A 23443-nucleotide genomic window follows, 5' to 3' on the forward strand; every position below is an offset into this window, starting at 1 on the left:
CCACTGACACACTGCCACTGACACACTGCCCACTGCTACTGCCAGACTGCCACTGACACGGACACACTGCCACTGACACACTGCCACTGACACACTGACACGGACACACTGCCACTCTGACACACTGCCACACTGCCACACTGCCACTGACACACTGCCACTGGCACACTGCCCCACTGCCAATGACACACTGCCACTGACACACTGACACACTGCCACTCTGACACACTGCCTCTCTGACACACTGCCACTGACACAACCACACTGCCACACAACCACACTGCCACACTGCCACACTGCTACTCTGACACAGCCACACTGCCACTAGCTCAGAGGAGCAGCTGCAGGGGGGGTGTCCTACCTTTCACTGTGGAGCATGGCTGGAGGGAGGGGGAGCCATCTTGGGCCCTGGCAGCAGGCACCTCACTTCCTGCTCTCACTAACAGGCTCAGTTGTCACAAACCCCGCCCCAGCCCTCTGCAGTCAGACCGGCCTCAGCTCTTTTCCTTCTCTCCTCTCTGCCTGCAGGGGATCGCATCAAACTGCTGGCTCCTTCCCTAATAGGTAGAGGGGGTTGGGGGTGGGGGGGTGCATCGCAATGCTAGCGCTCGGCAGAGCGGGCTCAGGAGGGGGTGGGGAGCGTGTCAAAATGCTGGCGCTCCTTCCCTCCTGTGTCTGCAGAGCGGGCTGGGGGGGGGGGGGGGAGTAGGGCATCGCGGGCCGCACAAGGAGTCCAGGCGCGGGCCGTATGTTGTGCAGGCCTGATTTAGAATAAAGCCTTTCTGACCAGTACCGGATTCATAGTTTTTTTTACCATACCTTGTTGCTGCTCCGGCTGCCTACCCCTCGGCTGCCTACCCCTCTTTTCTCCTTTCTCAAAACACATTGATTGAGAAAAACTAAACCAACCAGTTTCGGCGTTGGTTTTCCACAGCTGAAAGTACAATTTCACATAGAATCCCAAAAATATTTTAGTTTTTTTACATTTTATCCAAATTACTGTTCCAGGAAATACTTATAAAATAACATTTTTATAGAAAATAATAACCACACATTTAACTCCTTTGGAATTTCTACAGCATGTTTTACTTTGGTACAGTAGCATGAATTCTCCAATCAAAGCTTAATTTTAAATTGCATGATGTTTATATTATTGGGCTTAAATCTAAAACACTTTTTTAATATTATTCCAAACAAAAATCGTTATAAAGTGTCAAATGACGGAGTACTCTGTTTTTCTTACTGTTTAAGTTCCTTTATTTGTCCCATTCATTCTACCATGTTTTGTTGTTCTACATTCCTTATTCTTGTTTCTTTATCTTATTCCTAGGGGCAATTTATTGAGCTTTGCAAGACCATGTACAACATGTTCAGTGAAAACCCAAGTGAGCAAGAGCTGTACCACGCCACCGCCACAGTCACGAGCTTACTGCTGGAGATTGGTGAGGTCGGTAAGCTTTTGTCAAACCAGACTGTGGAGGAAACACCAAGTCTTAGCAGCAAAGAAATCCAGAGCAGGACCGATGAGAAAAAGGGCGTCCAGACGTACCACTACGAGCAACGTAGGGTCTTCCCAGACAGGCCTGCTTCTAGCGAAGACGCAGGAGAAATGATCTCGGAACAGATGGAGGAGGTGAAGCTGGAAGACTGCTCTCCGAGAGACAATGGGGCCTGCTCCTCCATGCTTATATCAGACGATGACACTAAAGATGACAGCTCCATGTCATCGTACTCCGTCCTGAGCGCTGGGTCACACGAAGAGGACAAACTGCAGTGCGAGGATATTGGCGAGGACACTGTTTTAGTGCGTAGCCACCACAGTGCTTCTATGCCTAGAAGTACCAGCCTGGACAGAGACTGGGCCATCACATTTGATCAGTTTCTGGCCTCTGTCCTGACAGAGCAAGCCCTTGTGAGATACTTTGATAAGCCAGTATCAATGATGGGTAGAATAACCAATGCTAAGAACACCAGAATGGTGGGGAAGACCATACCCTCATCAAGTGACTATGACATTTCTACCCTCTCTGGATGAGAGATTATTTTTCTTACATTTTTGACCACAAAGGGGGAGAGAGAAACAAATACTTCTAACAAATATTTATTGGCAGTGGATGCCTGTCCGCACTTGAATTTTTTTTAATGAAGAGAAAGAGCTGAAAGACATTGATAAAATAGGAATGCTGTCGATACATGAAAAAACAAATGGCATCATTCTTTTAATAGCGAGGGGGGGGGGGGCGTTGTGCAGAAGTCAATTGGTTTCATTGAAATTAATGCTAAGGATTTTATGGATTTTTTTTTTTGTTTCAAATATTTTTATTGATTTTTTTCAGCATATGAATATTGATAAAATACATCTGCAGTAATTCGGCTAACAGTGTCCCCGCACTGAAAACAGAACAGAATAACATCATTTTAAGATTTAAATCAAAAGGAGTGACACAGCCATGAGTCTAACAATCCTCTATCTCGACTAATGCAGAGTATTACATATCTTCTGAATAACAGTTGTACTTGGGGTGACAAACAATAACAACAAGAAGTAAAAACCAACAGGGAAGGTGGGAGGAGGGGTAAGAAGGGGGGAGGGGGGAGACAAGGATAGTAACCCCGATTTGATGGATTTTTAACTTTGATTTTACATTTTTATTGAAACAGGAGCCTGATAAAAGGATATGTGATTGCTAAAAAAAGTCATTTTTTTTTTTAAATATACCATGCAGACATAGAAGCTAACAGAACATTGAAAATGTCGGCGCCGGGAAACAGAACCATATATAAGACCTGCTGTAACTTTTACTAGTAGACCTTGTTCTCGTTACATTGATGAATGGAACACAATAGATTACGTGGCAAAGCCCCTGGTCTGCAAAGTAGAAGTAGTGTTAAAACAATGGAAATTGGTCATTTACCAGAATATACAGTCTAACTTGTTAGATGAAGAAGACATCATTTGGTTTGAGGGAACACTTTATTATATACTCTGGTAATCGTCGGAATCCTCTTCGCAACTAGTATTTTGGGTTTAAGACTGAGGCACCTGCACTTTGAGTACTGTACCTGTGTCTCCACTTCCAGAGGGGATATTCTTTTTACTTTCATTTCAACAACACCAACAACTATATGTATCTTATTTTTTCATATATGAATCTGTGGGGGGCTGGGGGGTACACTTTATTTTTTTGTATTTGTTTCTTTTCTAAGATACTTTTGCCTTTGGGTACTGTATATAAACTGAATCCCATGACTATCACTGGAATGGACTTTGAATTAATGCTGCTGTTTACAAGAACGATATAATAAGGTGAATATAAGCCAATAAAGTACTCTAACATACTAATTCATGGTTGTAACGTATTTTTCAAATGATTAGGGGATTGTAAGTTCACACGATGCGATGCAGCACATAACATCGCACACGCCCTGTGTTAGATGAGAGGGGGATCACATGGAAAGTACCGTACTAATAATACTTGTTTCCCAAAGGACATACGGTTACATTCCGGTGTAACCTTGTTTTTATAGTACAGCCCTTACCTACCACATAGTTTTATGGGATGTACCGAGGCCTCGGTGAGTTAGAATGAAAGCCCGGGTATACCCCAATACAGGGGGGCTCAACTTCAGTCCCTGCTTCAGCACAGGTGGCACAGTCTTCCAATGAGCCTCTGATTGAGGCACCTGTGCCGAAGCTGGGATATCCTGAAAGCCTGACCTGCTGGGAGGAGCGGGGGAGGGCTTGAAGACTGGAAGGGAGCACCCCTACCCTAATATATAAATATGAACAGGGGGCCCTGCCAGTCTGGTTCAGACTTGGGCAGACGTACAGTAAGTCAGCCCACTTTATAAAGGGTAGATACAGAGAGTGCTTGAGTTGCCTGCAGAATGAGTGATACCTCACTACCATGCCTATTCATTAAACCGTGATAAGGGCATTTTGTGGTGTGAAAATGTACATTGTGCCATATTAATTAAAAAGTACTCGTATATCCAAACTGTGAAGACTGCAATTCAGGCTGCTATTTAGTTTCAACTGAGCAAATCCGTGTGGCATGCAAATGACAAATTCTCACAAAATTAGATACACAGGTTCCTCAATAAGATGTGTAGCCCTGTTTCCTCCACCCAATATCACATAGGGTGTCCTAGGGTGTCTAAACCTCAGGCTACATGTCTCAGTGTGGTGCGTACCTGCTGGCAACAGGGGGCCCTGAGTCTCCCGCGATTACATGGGGGAGAACAGGACAGGCTTCTGGGGTTGTGCCTCCGTCTTCTCTACTGGTGCAGCGCCTCCATCTCCTGCAGCCCATAGCAGTATGGGGTGGAGTACCTACAGAAGAATTGTCTCCCCTTCCTCCTGACACACTCCACTCTCAGGCAAGAGATTGTATAAAAGTGCAGTCTCTTTATTGTCCTTTCGCATTCACAGCAGACAGTTGCACAGCAGGCTGTCCTCCTTTAGGATGTCCCTGACGCCACTCCAGGCCTGGGGCCACCCAGAGTGGGTCTAGCTCTTCCCCTACCCCCTAAGCAGGGTACGAGGTATGGTGTGTGCACTCTCCCTCCCCAGAGGAAGGCCTCAAGCTAGCCAGTCCTGTGCAGCTCGGTCTATGCCACCCACTCTCAAAGACCACTCTCTCTCTTCTCCCTTCTCACACTAAATAGAAATTGGCCATACCCTAAGTAGCTCCAACAGGCACCGCCCCTGTGTCTCTTGATTGGACACAGAGTCTGGTGACCTGCCTTCACTGCCTCAGTGTACTACATGACGGGGGGGGGGGGGAGGGAACCCATGATTACTCCTGGCAAACCTGCCCTTACGCAGGGATTACTGCCAGGAGGAGGATAGAATAATAGCCCAAACTTACCAGAGCTACAGATGCAAGATGGCATTTTGCAGGGAAATGCTTGCCCAGTCAGTTTATACATTTATCTGTTATAAAATGCCTCCCCTCACATGTGAAATTGCTCTTTTGTCTCCTTAGGCTAAGGTCTCGCTGCACGCGCGCCTGGCGTCCTGGAGGCGCATGCACAGCGCTTCACCACAATCTGCGGTGTGTAGGCAGCTTTTTAGGCACGGGAGGCGAGACGAAAATGGGTCGGTGGGTGCTTAATGAATAAAGAACGCACAAGCCTTTTGCTTTTCTTGCTCGTAACAACATTCTAAGCAAAACTGGTGTGGGTGGGAGATCAGGCCAGTAAAGGTACAAATCGGTGGCTCTTGTAACCCGTTAGAAATGCAGTTTAACATCTCTACATTCAAAAAGGAGAGAGGAATTAAATAGAGTGCGCTGATCTGCAGAGCAGGTTGGAGAAAGTTTTAATGTGCCTGGATATATCCACCCCCCTCCCCTGTTCATGCCAGGCTGCCGGCGATCTCCCCTCTTCATTTGCTCCCTGGCACACCATGTGACGCGTCACCGCACGGGAACACAATGCTGTTGTATCCCCTGCTGGCTGACGCGTCACAGCACGAAGGGGGCCAGGAAGCGAGGCGTCACCGGGACCTGCTAGGGAGGAGGTAAGTGGCTGGTGAGAGGCGCGCAGGCGGCCGGCTGCAGCGGGGACCCAGCATTACTTTCTTTGTTACTAATTGCTGAATACATTACTGACCAATCACTGCTTTAGAAGGAGATAATTTCTGAAATGCCCTAATGCAGGCCTGCACAACATACGGGCCGCATGCTCCCTTTGTGGCCTGTGATGGCCCCCTCAACCCCCCCTTCCCTTCCTTGGTAGGGAAGGAGCGCGCTCCAGCAGTGTGATGTGCTCCCCGCTTCCCCCCCCCCCTCCCCGAGCTTGCTCCAGCACCAGCAGTTGCCACACTGACGCACTCCCCTCTCTCTCCTGGCTAGGCCCCCTGCCGCTTTTTCCACCGCCGCCGCCTTCGTCGGCCGCGATCAGATTGGCATGGGAGGGTGGTGGTTGATGATGAGAGGAGACTGCTGAAAGGGACTGGGGGAGAAGATGATGAAGGGTGCTGGGGGAGAAGATGATGAAGGGTGCTAGGGGAGATTATGAGGGGTGCTTGGGAGATAATGAAGGTGCTGGGGGAGATGAAGGGTGCTGGGGAAGATGAAGGCTGTTGGGGAGATGATGATGAGGGGTGCTAGGGGAGATGATGATGAGGGGTACTTAGGGAGATGATGAAGGTGCTGGGGATATGATGATGAAGGGTCCTGGGGGAGTTGATGAGGGGTGCTGGGGGAGATATGTTGTTTTGTGCCTTTTTTGTATGTTTGCGGTCTCACCAACTAAACTCCATTTTATTCAACAATGTTGTCCTCCCTAGTGGTTTGATCCAAGAAGGTATAAAAGGTGTTAAAAGTGCTGGTCTTCCGTGACAGGCTTTTAATAAAAGAAATGTATAATTTTTAATAATAAATGCTGTTTTACCCGTGCGGCCCAAATCTGTTTTCCTTGGAGCATTTCGGCCCTTCTCACTTTACAAGTTGTGCAGGCCTGCCCTAATGCTTAATCTAATTTCAGTCTCTTAATCGCCACCTTGTGGTCTGTTGGGGGAATTGCAACATGTGCAAATATCTGAACGTTTTAGCAGTTTTCGCTACTTTATATAAATAATAGGGAGCGGAAAAGAGAGGATTCAAAACCAGGACTAACAATATATCTGGCGACTTGGGGGCAAGCAGTTACCCTACAAGATAAAAAGGGCATACACATGATGGAAAAATAATAGACAAGATAACAGACAATGCTACATAAATGCATATAATCACTGATGTGAAGTGGGGGTTTGGGTAAGATTTTCTCTCTGGGACAAGCAATCACGTTGGTTGACGAGACATCGAATAATTCAATTGGCAATTATCAATAATTGATCACCACATTACTTTTCCATCGTAATGTAGCCCAGCTTCTAGTACTGCCGAATAATAATGATTGCATTGCTCTAAAAGCTTTGTTTATCTTTTAAAACTACACATTCAGTGTTGTCACTTGTAACCATAAACAAGCAAATCACTGCCATTATGTATGCCAGACCTCTATTCAATGTGCTGTGAAGCTGCTTCCCAGAGCTGAAAAAAGAGATCAGCTCCATTCAAATGAGTAGGACTAAAGTGTTCAGCACGAAGAAACTGCTTCAGATTATACTGAAAAAGGACTTTAGTCTCTTCTCTGTATATTATGTGCACACCCAAATGTCCGGCTCATTTCATTTATGCATACCGTCCACAGTCACCGATCTACATTATAGAGGACACCCCCATATTCTGATGTAGCCGGGTCCCCGCTCACCTCTGTAGTGGGTGAGGGGGAAGCGGCAGGTCGTACGGAGCACCGAAGCTCCGCGGTGGGATGCCGGAACAGGGCACTGCCATTTTGGATTATTACGCATGCGTGAGAGGACACTTGCGCATGCGCCGAATGCGATGGCCATCTTGGAGTTGGCGCCGCAGACTGCATTGCGCATGCGCAGACACCAGCCGATGCGGTGGCCATCTTGAGTGTGTCGCTGCCGATATAATGCACATGCGCAGCATCTAAGTTGCGGTGGCCATCTTGCCCAAGGCTCCGCAAGGGACTACATGTCCCATGAGCCCCAGGGGCACCAGGAGAAAGATGCATTTGGCACGGTTGGGACCACGCTTCAGTCGGGAGCAGGATGCAGGAAGAGAAGGTAGTGTCCAGGGAGCAGTGCTCGTCTGTACTAGGTCAAATCTCGCCTAGGCCCCCGCTGGGCCCCGACTCCCCTCAGCTTCTGGCTGCTGCAGGAAAGGCCTCTAAATAGGGACACTTCCTCAATAACCAACCAGAGAGTTAGTGCACCGGTGAATGATGCCATGCGGTGTGTGCGGTCTGCGGTCTGGGACCAGACCAAGGGGCACTTTACCAGAGGCACTTTACAGGGACACACTCCTTGCGGGAGATCCCCCAGTGGCGGGTGAAAAAGATCTAGTAGACCCGGCGTGGGATAATGCGGTCTGACGGATCAACATCTTCAGGTTGTCCTGGTCTGGACTGAGACCAGGAAAGGTACTACGTGCCCCAACGGCCATACACACTGTGGGTAGTGCTACTTCACACACTTTGGGGTAGGATTGGCTTTGTGGACCATGGGTGGTTAGGTGCTCAGGGCACCTCAGTACTTTGGGGGACCTCACGGTGGTAATTACCTATTATGTGGGACCTTGTGTAATTATTGTTTTGTGTTACCTCTGTCCGTAAATATAGTTGGTTATAACTGTGTGTGCCTTATTTACTGCCAGTATTGTTCCTGCGAGGGGTTATCCTATCACGCAAGAATCCCTCCCAGGTGGAGGCTCTGCACCAAGGATAATGACCCCAGGCTCTCAGCTGTGGAGGCTCAGGCCTTCTGTGAGCCACAGGTAACGGCAGCATGCGTGGTTTCCTTAGTCACTGGGAAAGGGGGTTACACTATCTATACATTAGGTATTATGTATACCACTCAAACTGCTATTCCAATGTACCAGTGTGTGCTTGTACTCTATATAACATTAAACACACTGTGCAAATCTAAAAAAAAAAAAATTATGCAATGTTCACTTTATCATGCTGCGTAAAATGACTCAAAACTTTGCAAATAGGCCCTGGACTGTGTCATTGAATTAAAAGGCAGTCTGTGTACTTACCTTCAGAGTTCATTAGCCTTGGTTTAGGGGACACTGATGCAAGCAGCATATTAGCTTAGATCTGTATGTATATTTTACAGCAGAGCTTTCCAACTCCTGTCCTCAAGGACCCCTAACAGTGCAGGTTTGAAGGATACCCCTGCTTCAGCACAGGTGGTTCAGACAAAAATGATTGTGCCACCTGTGCTAATGAGATGATAGCCTTAAATCCTGCACTGTTAGTGGTCCTTGAGGACGGATTTGGAACCTCTGATGTAGAGTATTTAACCCTGAAGCTGCTGCTGCTGCATCCCGATCCAGCAACAAAGGTGTTTGTGAAAATGTGGCAAAGCTCTTTATCTTGAAAGGGTTTGCGAAGACTTATTAAATAAAGAAAAAGTGATAAATGTCAAACCTTAAGAGATTCGGTCATGGTGTAAGGTCCTTCATTGTCCGTCCTCACTGCATACTCATCAATAACACAGAGGTAGGTTGGCCATATTTGTCCCAGCAAAAACTGAGACAAATGTCACGCATGCGCAGTCGGCACTTGCCAACTGCACATGCACAAACAGCGAGCGCCGACCGCGCATGCGCGATTGGCGTTTACCGTCGCTCATGCACATGTGCGATCGGAGCTTGCAGGTCGCGTATGAGCGACCGGCAAACGCCGATCGTGCATGAGCAGCCGGCAAGTGGGATAGAAAACCGGGACAGCACCCCAAAAAGTCGTGACAGAGGCCTAAAAACCGGGACTGTCCCGACTAAACCGGTACATCTGGTTGCTCTACACAGAGGCCTAGATTCACTAAGCTCCATTCATTTAACACCTTTTAATCATAACTCTATTCACTAAAGCAAATATCGTGATATTAGCCTGAATTTACTTCTGTAAAAAATATTAGTAACGGTCATTTATTGTCATCGATATGGAAATTAGGCAATTTCAGTCTGAAATATACTGTATTCTTCCCATAACCATTAAGCTCCATTAAGTTTAATACCAAGAAATAACGCAACTTTATTTAAGTTATATCTAATTCTTATCCAGACACTGAAATAGGGATGAGTTTCAATGCCCCAAACTAGCATTGAAACACCGTTACAGCAAAATGTAAACTTCTTTATGGTCATACAGTGGTAGGTGTTATTCTGGATCTGGGTTTCAGCACGTCTATGCCTTTCAGCACTCCAACTGTTTTGTAAAATTCCAATGCACCTTTTACGCCTGGAGACTAAGGACCATAACCTTATTTAATTCTATCATTACATTTTATTGCACAGAGCAATGTACTGCAGTGATTTAGTACTGAATCAGTGAAGGCTGTACAATTGTCTAACAAAGTGAGATTTTATAAGGCTACAAATAAATGTAGAGTAGTAAAGCAATTTAAGCCAAAATTTTAAACTGATGCAAATTAGCAGATTCGCTTCAGCCGGGAAAATCCGCGGATCAGTCTCAAAAGGGCAAATACAATTTCAAATTCACACGCGGATTTTACAAAATGAGAGAGACCTTTTTTAGTAGTAAGATAAACTGATCAATCAAATGACAAAAAAATTATAGTTTTTCAACATTTATATATCCACAAATGATTCAACATTCAATATCCATGTGTTGAAAAGTATGTGAACCTTTAGATTCAGTACCTGGTGTCACCCCCTTGAGCAATAATAACTACAACTAAGCATTTCCTGTAACTGTTGGACTGTTTTTCATCGGTTTTGAGGAATTGTGGCCCATTCGTCCTTACAGAACTGCTTCCTCTCAGCTACATTTGAGGCCTTCCTTGCATAGACAGCTCAATTCAGGTCCTGCCACAACATTTCAATGGGCTTTGACTAGGCCATTCTAAAATGCGGAATTTCTTTTTCTGCAGCCATTCTTTTGTAGATCTGCTTGTATATTTAGGATCATTTTCTTGCTGTATGAACCACTTTCGCTTCAGCTTCAGCTCATAGGTGGATGACCTGACATTGTCCTCTACAATCTTCTGATAGAATACAGAATTCATGGTTGTGTCAATGATGGCAAGCTGTCCAGGTCCTGAGGCAGCAAAGCAGCAGCCGCAAACCATCACACTCCCACCACCATGCTTGACGGTTTGGATGAGGTTCTTCAGTTCGAACGTAGTGTTTAGTTATTGCCAAACATAATGTCTCTCATTGAGGCTAAAAAGTTCTACCTTTGACTCGTCTGTCCAGAGAACATTGTTCTAGAGGTCTTGTGGATCATCTATGTGCTTTTTGGGGAACTTCAGATGGGCAGCAGTGTACTTTTTAGAGAGCAGTGGTTTCCTCCTGGATATCCTTCCATGAACACCATTATTGTTCATTCTTTTTCTGATAGCTAAGTCATAAACACTCCCATTAGCCAAGGCGAGTGACCTGCAGATCCTTGGATATTACTCTTGGGTTCTTTGTGACTTCCTGGATGATTGTCCAGTTTGTCCTAGGAGAGATTTGGTAGGACAACCGCTCCTGGGTAGAATAACTGTGGTCTTGTCATTTCTCCATTTATATGACAGTAGATTGCTGGAGCCCCAAATCCTTAGAAATGGTTTTGTAACCCTTTCCAGACTGATCAATAACTGCTTTTCTGAGGTCCTCAGAGATTTCTTTTGATAATGGCACGACGTGTTTCCACACACCTGTATGGTGAAGACCAAGCTGAAAGTTTCTGATTTTTATATAGGGTGGGGCCTCCCAAACTCACACCTGAAGATCTACCTACTGTAATTATATAAACACCTGATTCTAATTATCTCCTTTAATTGAGGTGATAAAACCAGGGTTTCACTTACTTTTGCACATACCCTGACTCTTAATTACTCGTTGTTTGTCAAATTCACACATATTTTGTTTCAAAAGACATGGAATTTGTTAATAAAAACTCTATTGGATATTTATTTTGATTCAAGAAGGTTATCATGGAAAAACCATGGAATTTCCCTAATTATAATTGGGGTTCACAAACCTTTTCTAGTCTTTGTAAGTATATATATAACCTCTAGCCATAAAACACATCCACACCGGGGGAAGGACTAGCACAGATAACATTCCAAGAGACACTGTTTTTAAGTATACATTTTGCTTGCTTCATTCATTGTAACATCGCCGGAAGAAGAGATCAGTGTATCTCGAAAGCACAAATAAAAGCATTTCGTTAGCCACAGAACGGTATCATCGATTTATTTTTTGTATATATACTTACAAAGACTATATCCTACACCCCTCCTTTACACAAGTAACTCTTTAGCATCTCATCAGGAAGAGCGGTATCCACCCCCCTTTCTTTATTTTTTTCACAATAGATTAAAAATCCCCAAAATAGTATTTCATTACACACACTACTTTTACAAGTGGAAATTGCAGCAATTTGAAATAACCAAAAACCTGCGTGTAAAATTATAGGTAAATCCTATAACAAGAAGGAAAAGAATCATTATAGACAGTGCAAAGGGGCTCTTTAAAGGACAAATTAACAAATATATGTGTAACACAGTATCCCCCCTCTCTGGAAGATGTACTTATGGTTACTGCTGTTTGTGGTGCGGTCATACCTGTGAGGGTCCAGGAGAGCTGAGTGGTCCACAATGGTGTAGGGAACAGGACAGGCTTTTGGTGATCTTTAGTCTTTACTCATGGGTGTCAGTGCCTCCAGTTGTGGTGGGCTCCAGGATTTCCAGAGACAGTCCCCACCAGAACAGACTTCTTTCACACCCCTGCCAATAGACTGTAGACTCAGGCAGGGGTATATAAAACAATTTATTTGAGCAGTCACTGTAGATGGAATACAGCGGATGTAGATGAATATCAGTGGGTCCCAGGCCTCTGGATGGTGATGGGCTCTCTGGTAGTCTTGAGGCCTCTGATCTCTCTTTTACCAGCCAGCCCACGAGTAACTGACTGGCATGTCTCACTCCCAGCCGGGAGGAGCTGAGCTTCTTGCTTCCTCACCCCAGGAGGGTGGGCGCTGAACTCCTCATAATTTGGCACTTCCTCTCTGTGACTCCAGAAGGGGAGAGCACAAGGTCCGTACCATAATTGGCTGTACACACAACCTGAGTCACCACCACTTCTGTCACTCAGTCAGCATGAGGGGGGGGGGGATAGCCTGCCACAGCCTATAGCTATCAGGACTTACATGACAGGAGGCAGAGAGGCAGTCTGGACCACCAATGGCTACATATGATATAAGAGAGATTGCATCTTTAATCTCAACACATTATAAATTAAGCACCACTGGCAGATGGTTACTTCAATTATCTCAATTTGCTCATAGATTTAGGCATAGGGTTGCCAGGACGCTTCTCCAAAAATACTGGACACAATGGTGAAAGGTACGACGTGCTCACCACACACCCACACACATCTCTTTCCTCCATGCTGTTTCCTCCTCTCTTTGGCCCCACCCCAATGCACCTGACACCTCCTGCTGATTGGATGCATTAACCAGCAGCAGCCAATCAGGATGGAGGAAGCTGCCCAGCCCCCTAGTAACAGCCCTGCTCTCTCCCTGCTCAGAGAAATCTCGGGCCCCTCAAGCCAAGGTCACTATGTCCAGAGAGGTTCACATACACGTCCAGTATTACCTCTAATTTTTTACTGGACATTGTGTCTAAAATACAGGACAGTCCGTTTCAATACTGTATGCCTGGCAAACCTACTCAGGTGCCCTGTGTGTGGCAAATCACAGAGTTAAAATGTAGAAAAATACATTGTGCTTTGAGAATGAAAGCTGAACGTCCCCCTTGAAACCCTAAAATGTTCAATCTAAAACTGCAACACCTGTCATTTTGTTTTGGTAGTTTCCTACATAGCATTCCCCTTTTCTGTTAGGGTCCTACAGGACCCCCTGCTCTTTGTATATCCTCTCCTTGTAAACGAATGCAGTTGTCTGGCTTTAATTATCACCTCTATGCTGCTTATTTTCCCCCGCCTTTCTCTTTCTATAACCCTACGGCAGATATGCATTGAGCATCACCATTTGAGTAAATTTGAAGCGTTGCTCCAAAAAATGATGCAAATTGGACTATTTTGACAGTGCGCCTTTCTTGCGTCAGTGTGTCAAGCTGCTCTGCTTTCCGTCAGATAGCGGTTTGGGGCCTGGTTTTGGAACAGTTAGGGAAGGAGTTACCTGGAGCAATAGTATAATGAGACGCATCAATATTTGCATCAATACAATGCAGCATTCATCACACACACTCAGTGCCTCTCTTACTGCTTTGAGCTCTGCAGTTGTGCTAGGATCCACCCCTTATTCTAATTCAATGTTATAATGTCCCCTCTTGACTGTAGCCTGTTCCTAACTGGTCTTTCCCCGCTGGTCCTCGCTTCACTCCATGCTTCCCACCCACACTTTCTGCTCTGCCAACAATCTTTCCCTCTCCTCTTCTCCTCTTTATACTCTTACTTCTAAGGTTTTTCAATCAGTAATCTTTTCATCGAAGCCTATCCAACATCCTCCTGATACTTTCATCTCCGTTTCCAGTATCCACTATAACACGCAGTTAAGAATTTCATCATCACCTCCAGCCTCCAACTCTGCCACTATAACTTGTGTTAATGCTCTTCCTGTTCTCCCCTTTAGACTGTAAGCTTTGTGGGTTAGGGACTTCTCCTCAAGTATACTGCATAGTGGAATATGTTAACGTCATTCATTTAATATAAGAACAACAACATGGCATCTCACCCACTGAACGCCAGACCTCCACTGGTGGCCATGGACTGAAAAAGGCTTCTTGTGGGACATAGGCTGCCGAAATGTCATTTCCCTTATCTCGACTACCAAAACAAGGTGCTCTGCAAGTGCAATGCAGGCCAGAGCCGACTGTTTTCACCATGCTGAAGCCTAGTGCATTGATTCAGTGCTGCCTTTTATGTGCCTAAATCAATACTAAATACTTATTGTGTTCCTATTTTAGTGTGGCCCAAAAGACTGTTACCCCCTCAGTACCAAACATGTTTCCATTTGACCGCATTCAACCAATAAATCAGCCGCTCGTCATCTTTGCATAAACTATATAACAACAATGTAATGAACACAATAAGGATTGGAAACGGCAATATCAAACATATATTTATAAAATATTTTACCAGGAAGTAATACTGTACATTGAGAGTTACATATGCAGATATTAACCCTTAGCATGCTGGTTATGTGCAGAGGGGATCAGCTCTTGGGGAACCCCATCAGGTTCCGCCTTTGGGGCGACGCAGGTGTAGACTGAAGGAGTTCCGATTGAATGCAGCTGTGTATGTCCCTTGCAGTCAGAGTCAGGTGGAGGCCCTATACTGGACCATATTATCTACCCTCAAATAAGCTGGTCAGCTACATTATTTATACACTATAACCGTTCTCTGGTCATAGAATATTGCCAGGTAGCAATATTGCCTTTTCTGCCATGGGGTCCTACAACGTACAGTATTGCTTTGAAATGTATTTCCCGTTAGGAAAAGGGATTAAAAAAACAACAGCTAAAAACGAATTTTGTTTGTTAAGAACCCCCAGTATATCCTGCACCCCACTAACCTTAGTGGGTCCATATACTACTGTACTATATCTTTGGAAACAAATATCTGGCAGAGTGATAAGTGTCCCCTCTCCATACACAACAAGGCAATATAGCAGAGAAATTGTTGATTAGGCTGTGTTCCATCCAGTCTGAGAGCTGGTTTGAGCCTGATTAGTTAGACTTTGCCTCTTCTCTCTCTCTGCTGCTGCAGGTAGATGCTGATTGAGTGAATAAGCAACCAAAGAGCCACGATCAGTTTAATCCCTTCACTGCCAGAAGGGGCTGCAACACACTGCTTAGCAATGCAATGCTGCCTTCCCTGGCACCACAGCCCCCAGCTCAGCCAGATAAGCATTCTGATTAGGAAATATTTGCCAATATATTAGATTCCAGAGACAACTTTCCAAAACACAGACGTACAAGGGAGACACCGGATTCCTATCCATTGGCATGTTTGTGTGCGGTGCTTCACCACAAGCACCAATTAGATAATAATTTTATCCTATAATATAACACATTACTGCTGCATGAAGACGGAGGGGCTGATACTATATAATCCAGGGGTGCGCAAAGTGGGGGGCGTGAGATTTTATGGGGGGGCACGACTGTTACAGAGGCCCCGTGCTTCCCCGAGGGCATTTAAAATAAATGCAGAGGATCACACGAGGCCTCTGTAACGTTTTACTAACATTGGTTCCAGCGACGCGTCCCATGGCAAACGTCGTCAAATGACGCAGCGGGGTCACGTGATGTCACGCTGCCATGGCAACGTGATGTCACATGACCCCACAATGTCATTTGATGCCAGAGCCGTGCAGACGGGGAGGAGGGCGAGCCGGAGAGGAGACAGGGGAGCGCATTAAGGTAAGTGCGCACCCCTGATATAAGCCACAACTCCCCCTAACTACGCAACCAGCCACATCGGACTTTATAGAATCAGCCCCTTTGGCATGCAAATCATGTCATAGTTTAGAACGGAAAGCATACGCGTTTCACTCCTCTTCATCGGGATGAAGCACGGGAGGTGTGAAACGCGTAGGGATAGTTTTTGAGACAGTGTTTCTTTCTGAGACATTCTTCTCCTTGACAGACTTTCCATTTCCGCTTCCTGTATTGGAAATTCCTATCGTTCCGTTGCCGGTGGAACAGAACGCTATCTCCTTTATGGGACTCCCGGAAAACTTTACCATGCTCAAGTACTACTTTTAATGTGTAAGTCTGGATATTGCTTTTTTTATTGTTTATTAAACACTGAATATTTGCCTCGGTGTGCTCTGTCTTCCTTTTTTCTGTTTCGCTGGAGACTGTGGTGTCGACGGGGGACTCAGATTGCCCCCCCCCCCACCCCCCTCTTCCCTTTGTGTCAAGAGGAGCTGCAAGAGGGTGTTCAAGTTCTGTAGAACCAATTGAGCATTTCGTGCAGTGGAGACGCTGGGTTATTACTGGTAAGAGCACCGCCTTTCAAGCAGGTGAACTCCTTTAACTCTCCTTGAAACCATGGGAAAGTCACTTAACTGCCTCTCTATAACTAAGCATATGGGCAGCTCCGTTGGCTGATACTGTACGTCTCATACTGTATGCATTTAATATGACCCATTTAATCACACTTACCAGAACACCCTCCTTCTGTCGCTGTAATTTCTCCCCACTTACCAATTAGATTGTAAGCTCATCAGGGCAGGGACTCCTTTTCCTATTGTTACTTTTATGTATGAAGCGCTTATTCCCATTATGTATGTCACATATTACTGGTGTAAAGCGCTATGTGCATGGATGGCGCTATATAAATACAGACATACAGTACATACATAGTACACAGGCTTCAAACATTGACTGAGGTGAGGAGTATTTGTGCCTGCAAAATCCTATGTACACTACAGCGCTGCTATCATCAGAGATACTGGCAGCATATTAAGAGTGTGGGTTTCTAGTTGCTGCACTGGTAATGGTTTCTAAGGCCGCGCTTATAGTGCTGACGACGGCGACGCTGACGTCGCAGGAAAAATCAAACTGAAGTGACTTCCAGCGATCGTGACCAAGCCGTCGCGCCGCTCCTACTATAAGCGCACGCGGTTTTGACGCAACGTCGTGCCGCTGTCGCCGGCACTATAAGGGCAGCCTTAGAAGCCTGCCATGTCTCTCTTTATTGACTAACTAAAACAAACACTGTATTGCTTCAAAATTAGCTTTCAGGACAAGGGATGTGCCGTCTATTTACTGAAATACAAGAATGCAAGTTTTCTGTTCTAAAACCATTCAGTGCAGGAATGGTCTGTACTCAACGGAACCTCCGTGGGATTCTGAAGTACGTTCCCACACGTTGTAGTTACAAAACATGGAAAGCTCTCCGCTAAATCACACATCACCTACCATGTTATCAGTTGCACTGGGGCTCATGAAAAAAAAATCTTAATGTATTAAACATTGTGGCAAAACTCAATGAATGTATTTAGAAAGAATTTTTACAATACATAGTAAGGAAGAACATCTTTCTAAAATAAATGCTCTTTCTGCTAAGAAGTGCAACCGTCAGTGTGTAAATAAGAAAACTAGTGGTGCTCTGGGACTGTAAATAAATGTCCCATCACAATTCAACCACTGTTTAAATAGAGGCAAGTCTTCCGTCCTGCTTCAACATAGGACTGTTCCCTGTACCTGCCCCTTACACACCCACCGTGACAGAAACCTTCCTGCATCTCCTCATTAGAGGTGTGTTGTGAGCATAGTGTCGGCGTAAAGTACAAGTCATCATAAAGCAAGATAGCGGGGGTAAAAGTGCACCCCTGGGCCAGCGCACTACAGTCAGCACAAGATGTGTGTGAGGGGGGGGGGGAAGGGACCTTGCCAGGGAAAATAAGTTCAGCTGAAGTGCAATATCCGATAATTAGGTCAAAGCTGAGACGAAATGATGAGGGACATTTCTCAATCTTTATCTACTGTACGGTACAGATGTGATAATTATTGGTGATAACGGTGTTATCGTGTTTTGTTACCTGTCAGATATTGTAGGGAGGGAGTCATTAACATTGTATCCCGTTTGCAGGTGAGAGCTTTCAGCTGCTAAATGGTCTGAGAAATGATCACGTTGCAGTTCCACTCATTTGTTTTTCTTTCCTTCACAGTAAATACTGTATTTGAAGATGCTCACATTTTAAAATGGCGGTGTCACATTTGTTTGTTTTGTTTTTACAGGAATCAGTGTTGCTTGATTTTGGTTTGTTTTTCACATTCCCCCCCCCCCCCCCCCCCCCCAAGCTTATTTGAGACAAGGAGTAACTTCAGCAGAACCGCAGCAATCCAGGCTAAGAGGAACCTAGATCCTCAGATATTTCATTTAGGAATTTTCTTACAAGAATTCATGTCCTGGAGAAACTATATGGCCACTTGGGTCAGCCTCACTCAAGAAACCAATAGAAAGCTGTGACAACATCATGAGATAACATTGAAGCTTTCGATTGGGTGACCCCGGCAGCCATCTTAGTTTTTCCTTAACAAGTACTTGAGAAAAGCAAAAAATAAATATTTGGGCAGACAGGATGTCCTCTGAGCCATATATGTCACAGTTTTGCTACATCACAGAAAAAAATCCATGTACTATGTAATGTAAAAAAGGTGTGGGAGATTTTCTTTTTTCACTTTTTTTAAATTTTTGTATTATTTTCGGGGATGATGTAGCTCCCTTTTGGACGACAGTTTAAATGTCTATGAAATAATACTAGCAACTAAACCCATAAATATCTCGGGAACCGTGGCCACAGGGAGCAACAAATAGCGAGGTTCAGCTCTGGAGGACACAACTCTAGAGATGAGCAAATGTGTTGAAATTTGAGCCACCAATTCTTCACCTGTGATTACTTGTAGCCATGTATCCTCTTGGCTACTAATCTGCTCTAACACATAAGCCCTGGTACCAGCGCAGGCAGTGTTAGTGTTAAATCTACACCCTTGCTGCTGCAGTAGTAAACAACTCCCTTGAGTTACTTGGGGGGTGGGGCTAAGGCCTGTGAACTGCCCTATCAGAGGCTCAAATCTAGGACCCTCCCCCTGGGTACAAAAGGGACTGCAGATCCAAATTTAGAGGTTGTTGGAAGTGTGGAGCCAGGGCTCTGGCCACCTTCCTTCCCCTGCCTCAGGGTAGTGGAATACCACCCCTTACTTCACCAGGGAGTAAGGGAGCAAAGTATAGACCTTTGGGGCCTCAAGCCCTGGGGGTTGATTCCAGGGAACAGAGAGAGAGAAAAGAGTGTACATGTTGGTATGCTGTATGAAGAATAAAGAACCATCATTTGTTTTATACTCCTGTCTGAGACTGCAGGTTATCAGGGGAAGTGCAAGAGGGATTTCCTGCAGGAACTGCACCCGGCACTGCTGGGGCCTGCTGGAAATTGTATTGTATGTCTATTTATATAGCGCCATAAATGTACATAGCGCTTCACAGTAGTAATACATATCATATAAATAACAAATAAAATAAATAACATATCATGGGAATAAGTGCTTCAGACATACTGTAAAAGTAACATTAAGGAAGGAGTCCCTGCTCCGAGGAGCTTACAATCTAATTGGTAGGTAGGGAGAACGTACAGAGACAGTAGGAGGGAATACTAGTAAGTGCGTCTGCAGGGGGCCAAGCTTTATGTGTCATGTGTCCATGATTATCCAGTGCTACTCAAATGCTTCTTTAAGCAGATGTGTCTTAAGGTGAGTCTTAAAGGTGGATAGCGAGGGGGCTAGTCGGGTATTGAGGGGAAGGGCATTCCAGAGGTGTGGGGCAGAAAGTGAGAAAGGTTTAAGGCGGGAGAGAGCTTTAGATACAAAGGGGGTAGAAAGAAGACATCCTTGAGAAGAACGCAAGAGTCGGGATGGTGCATAGCGACAAATTAGGGCTGAGATGTAAGGAGGTGCAGAAGAATGTAAAGCTTTAAAAGTGAGCAGGAGAATTGAGTGTGAGATACGTGATTTAATCGGAAGCCAGGAGAGGGATTTCAGGAGGGGAGATGCGGAGACAGATTTAGGAAAGAGTAGAGTGATTCTGGCAGCAGCGTTTAGGATAGATTGTAGGGGAGACAGGTGAGAGGTAGGAAGGCCGGACAGCAGGAGGTTGCAGTAATCGAGACGTGAGAGAATGAGGGCCTGAGTCAGAGTTTTAGCAGTTGAGTAACAGAGGAAAGGGCGTATCTTTGTGATATTGCGGAGGAAAAAGCGACAAGTTTTAGAAACGTTTTGAATATGAGAGGAGAATGAGAGTGAGGAATCAAGTGTAACCCCTAGGCAGCGTGCGTGGGCTACCGGGTGAATGATCGTATTTCCAATAGCAATGTGGAAGGAGGTAGTAGGGCCAGGTTTGGGAGGAAGTATAAGGAGCTCTGTTTTTGCCATGTTAAGTTTCAGTCGGCGGAGAGCCATCCAGGATGATATTCCAGAGAGGCATTCAGAAACTTTGGTCTGTATAGCAGGTGTAAGGTCAGGGGTTGAAAGGTAAATTTGTGTGCCGTCAGCATAGAAGTGATATTTAAACCCAAAAGATGTGATTAGGTCACCTAGAGAGAGTGTGTAGAGAGAAAAGAGAAGGGGTCCCAGGACAGAGCCCTGGGGTACCCCCACAGAGAGATCAATAGAGGAGGAGGAGGTGTTAGCAAAAGAGACACTGAAGGTACGATGGGAGAGGTAAGAGGAGATCCAGGATAAAGCTTTGTTCCGAATACCAAGAGTATGGAGAATGTGAAGGAGAAGAGGGTGGTCCACGGTGTCGAATGCTGCAGAGAGGTCGAGTAATATGAGCAGAGTGTAATGACCTCTGTCTTTGGCAGCGTGGAGGTCGTCAGTTATTTTAGTGAGGGCTGTTTCAGTAGAGTGAGCAGTGCGGAAGCCAGATTGTAGAGGGTCTAGGACAGAATAGGTGTTGAGAAAGTGTAGCAATCGAGAGAATATAAGACGTTCAAGGAGTTTGGAGGCAAAAGGCAGGAGGGAGACAGGTCGATAGTTAGAAGGACAGGTAGGGTCAAGCTTGCTTTTTTTGAGTAATGGTATGACTGTTGCATGCTTGAAGGATGATGGAAAGGTACCAGAGTAGAGGGAAGAGTTAAAGATCTGTGTGAGCATAGGGATTATAGAAGGAGCAAGAGGTTTTAGGAGATGGGAGGGAATGGGATCAAGAGGGCAAGTGGTAGAGGGAGAAGAGGAGATCAGCAGTGACACATCCTCCTCCGAGATAGCGGAAAAAGAGTCAAGAAAGGCAGGAGGAGAGTTGGGAAGCATTGTGGAATGGGAGGAGGCAACAGATGGGATGTTCTGCCGTATGGACTCCACCTTTTCCTTAAAAAAGTCAGCAAAGTCCTGAGGTGACATGGAGGAAGAAGAGGAGGCAGCTGAGGGTGGTCTGAGTAGAGAGTCAAAGACAGAAAAGAGACGGCGTGGGTTAGACTTGTGTGTGTTGATTAGTGATGAAAAGTAGGTTTGTTTAGCTTGACAGAGGGCAGAGTTGAAACAGGATAGCATAAATTAGTAGTGAAGGAAGTCTGCGAGAGTATGAGAATTCCTCCAGAGGCGTTCAGAGGAATGAGTGAAGGAACGCAGCATGCATGTGTGGGAGTTTAGCCAGGGTCTGGGGTTAGAAGGGCGAGGACGGCAGAGAGAAAGCGGGGTATGAAGATCAAGAGAGGAAGATAAGGTAGAGTTGTAGTTCCTGACCAGGTTGTCAGGGTCTGAAGCAGAACTGAGAGAGGAGAGGGAGGAGCGTAAAGTGGAATCAAGAGCTAGTAGGTTAATAGAGCGCAGGTTTCTGCAAAAACGAGGGCGAGATGGAGATGGAGAGAAGCGAGAGAGAGAAAATGAGATGAGGTGATGGTCAGAAAGAGGAAAAGGGGAGATGGAGAAGTCGGAGAGAGAGAAGTTTTTAGTGAAAACCAGGTCTAGGTAGTGTCCATCCTTGTGGGTGCTGGCTTCAGTCCACTGTTGAAGGCCAAAAGAAGAGGTTAGAGAAAGAAAGCGGGAAGCCCAAGGGAGAGAGGGGTCATCAATGTGGCAATTGAAGTCCCCAAGGAGAAGAACAGTGGAGTCTGAGGAGAGAAAGAAAGAGAGACAGGATTCAAAGTGAGAGAGAAAGGCAGAAGGGGGATGAGTAGAGGAAGGTGGGCGATAGATGACCGCCACATGGACCGGGAGAGGAGAGATCTGGACTGTGTGAACCTCAAAGGAGGGAAAAGCAAGAGAGGGGGGAGTAGAAACTGTTCAGTAGCGGCAGAGAGAGGAGAGCAGGAGCCCCACGCCTCCACCCCTGCCACCAGGGCGCGGAGTGTGGGAGAAGGAAAGGCCACCATAGGAGAGGGCAGCTTCCAGAGCAGAGTCAGTCTGAGTGAGCCAGGTCTCAGTTATGGCAAATAGGAGCAGGGAGTGAGAGAGAAAGAAGTCATGCACAGAGAGGAACTTGTTAGAAAGGGAGCAAGCATTCCAAAGGGCACAGGAGAAAGGGAGAGAGGAGGGAGGGTGGCAGGGGATGGGTATGAGGTTGGAGGGGTTAACACCAGAAGGAGTAGAAGTTGCATGTGGAAGGCGAGGATGAGAGCAAGTAGAAATAAGGCAGGGACCAGGATTGGGAGAGATATCCCCAGAAGCAAGGAGGAGAAGCATGGACAGAAAGAGAATGTGTGAGGATGATTTGTAGGGGTGTGTTTTAGTGCAGGGGGTATAGCTGTGTGGTGACAGAGGGCGCAGGTAAGAGAGGAGTTCAAGCGAACTGAGAAGTGGTGCAGTAAGGAGAGATGGCGAAATATGAATAGAGTTAGAGACATGATGAGGCTGGTGGAAGGAAGTGACTAATTTGAAAATAAGTGAGGTTACAGCAAATACAGTATAAAAAGTAAAGGCGGCATCACAGCAATAGTAATGTGTTGAGATGTGCAGTCTGGGATGATATCCTCCTTTCCAGCGTAGATCAAATGCAGGAATCAGAAGCAGTAGATTGTGTCCACTTTTTCCACTTCTTTTTGAACTTCCTTTTTTTAACCTCCATACTACTTTAAAGATTTCTACTTAAAAGCATTTCTGCTTAAGAGCAAAGGCTGCAGGCAGCAATGGCTGTTGTGAGTTTACTTATATACATTTAGAAAGTCATCTGGTTGGTACAACAATCTTAATTAGCACATGTGAGGGTAGTTAAAGCAAATGGTTTTTCAAAGGTGGGTGTTGTCTTGCACAAGTGTGAAAGATGATTTAAATTAAGACAATAGGGGGATGATTTACAAACAGACAATTTGAGATGTTTTTACCTAAATTGAACTAAATAGACAGCAGGGTAGGATGATTGCAGGACAAACAGACAATTTGAGATGT

At 45.5% G+C, this 23443-nt stretch overlaps 1 protein-coding gene across 3 annotated transcripts in view; it reads left to right on the plus strand.

Annotated features, from left to right (window-relative positions):
- TBC1D9 (TBC1 domain family member 9) overlaps positions 1-2709 on the plus strand; it is a 68396-nt gene extending 65687 nt beyond the window's left edge. For all 3 annotated transcript variants that reach the window (XM_075614796.1, XM_075614806.1, XM_075614813.1), the window contains one exon: positions 1331-2709. In XM_075614796.1, the coding sequence (XP_075470911.1) occupies positions 1331-2035 (705 nt within the window). In that variant the 3' untranslated portion in view covers positions 2036-2709. The remainder of the gene's footprint in view (positions 1-1330) is intronic.
- Positions 2710-23443: the final 20734 nt, after the last annotated feature.

The sequence above is a fragment of the Ascaphus truei genome, chromosome 1 (genome assembly GCF_040206685.1).
Source record: "Ascaphus truei isolate aAscTru1 chromosome 1, aAscTru1.hap1, whole genome shotgun sequence".
In the NCBI taxonomy this organism is placed as follows: domain Eukaryota; kingdom Metazoa; phylum Chordata; class Amphibia; order Anura; family Ascaphidae; genus Ascaphus; species Ascaphus truei.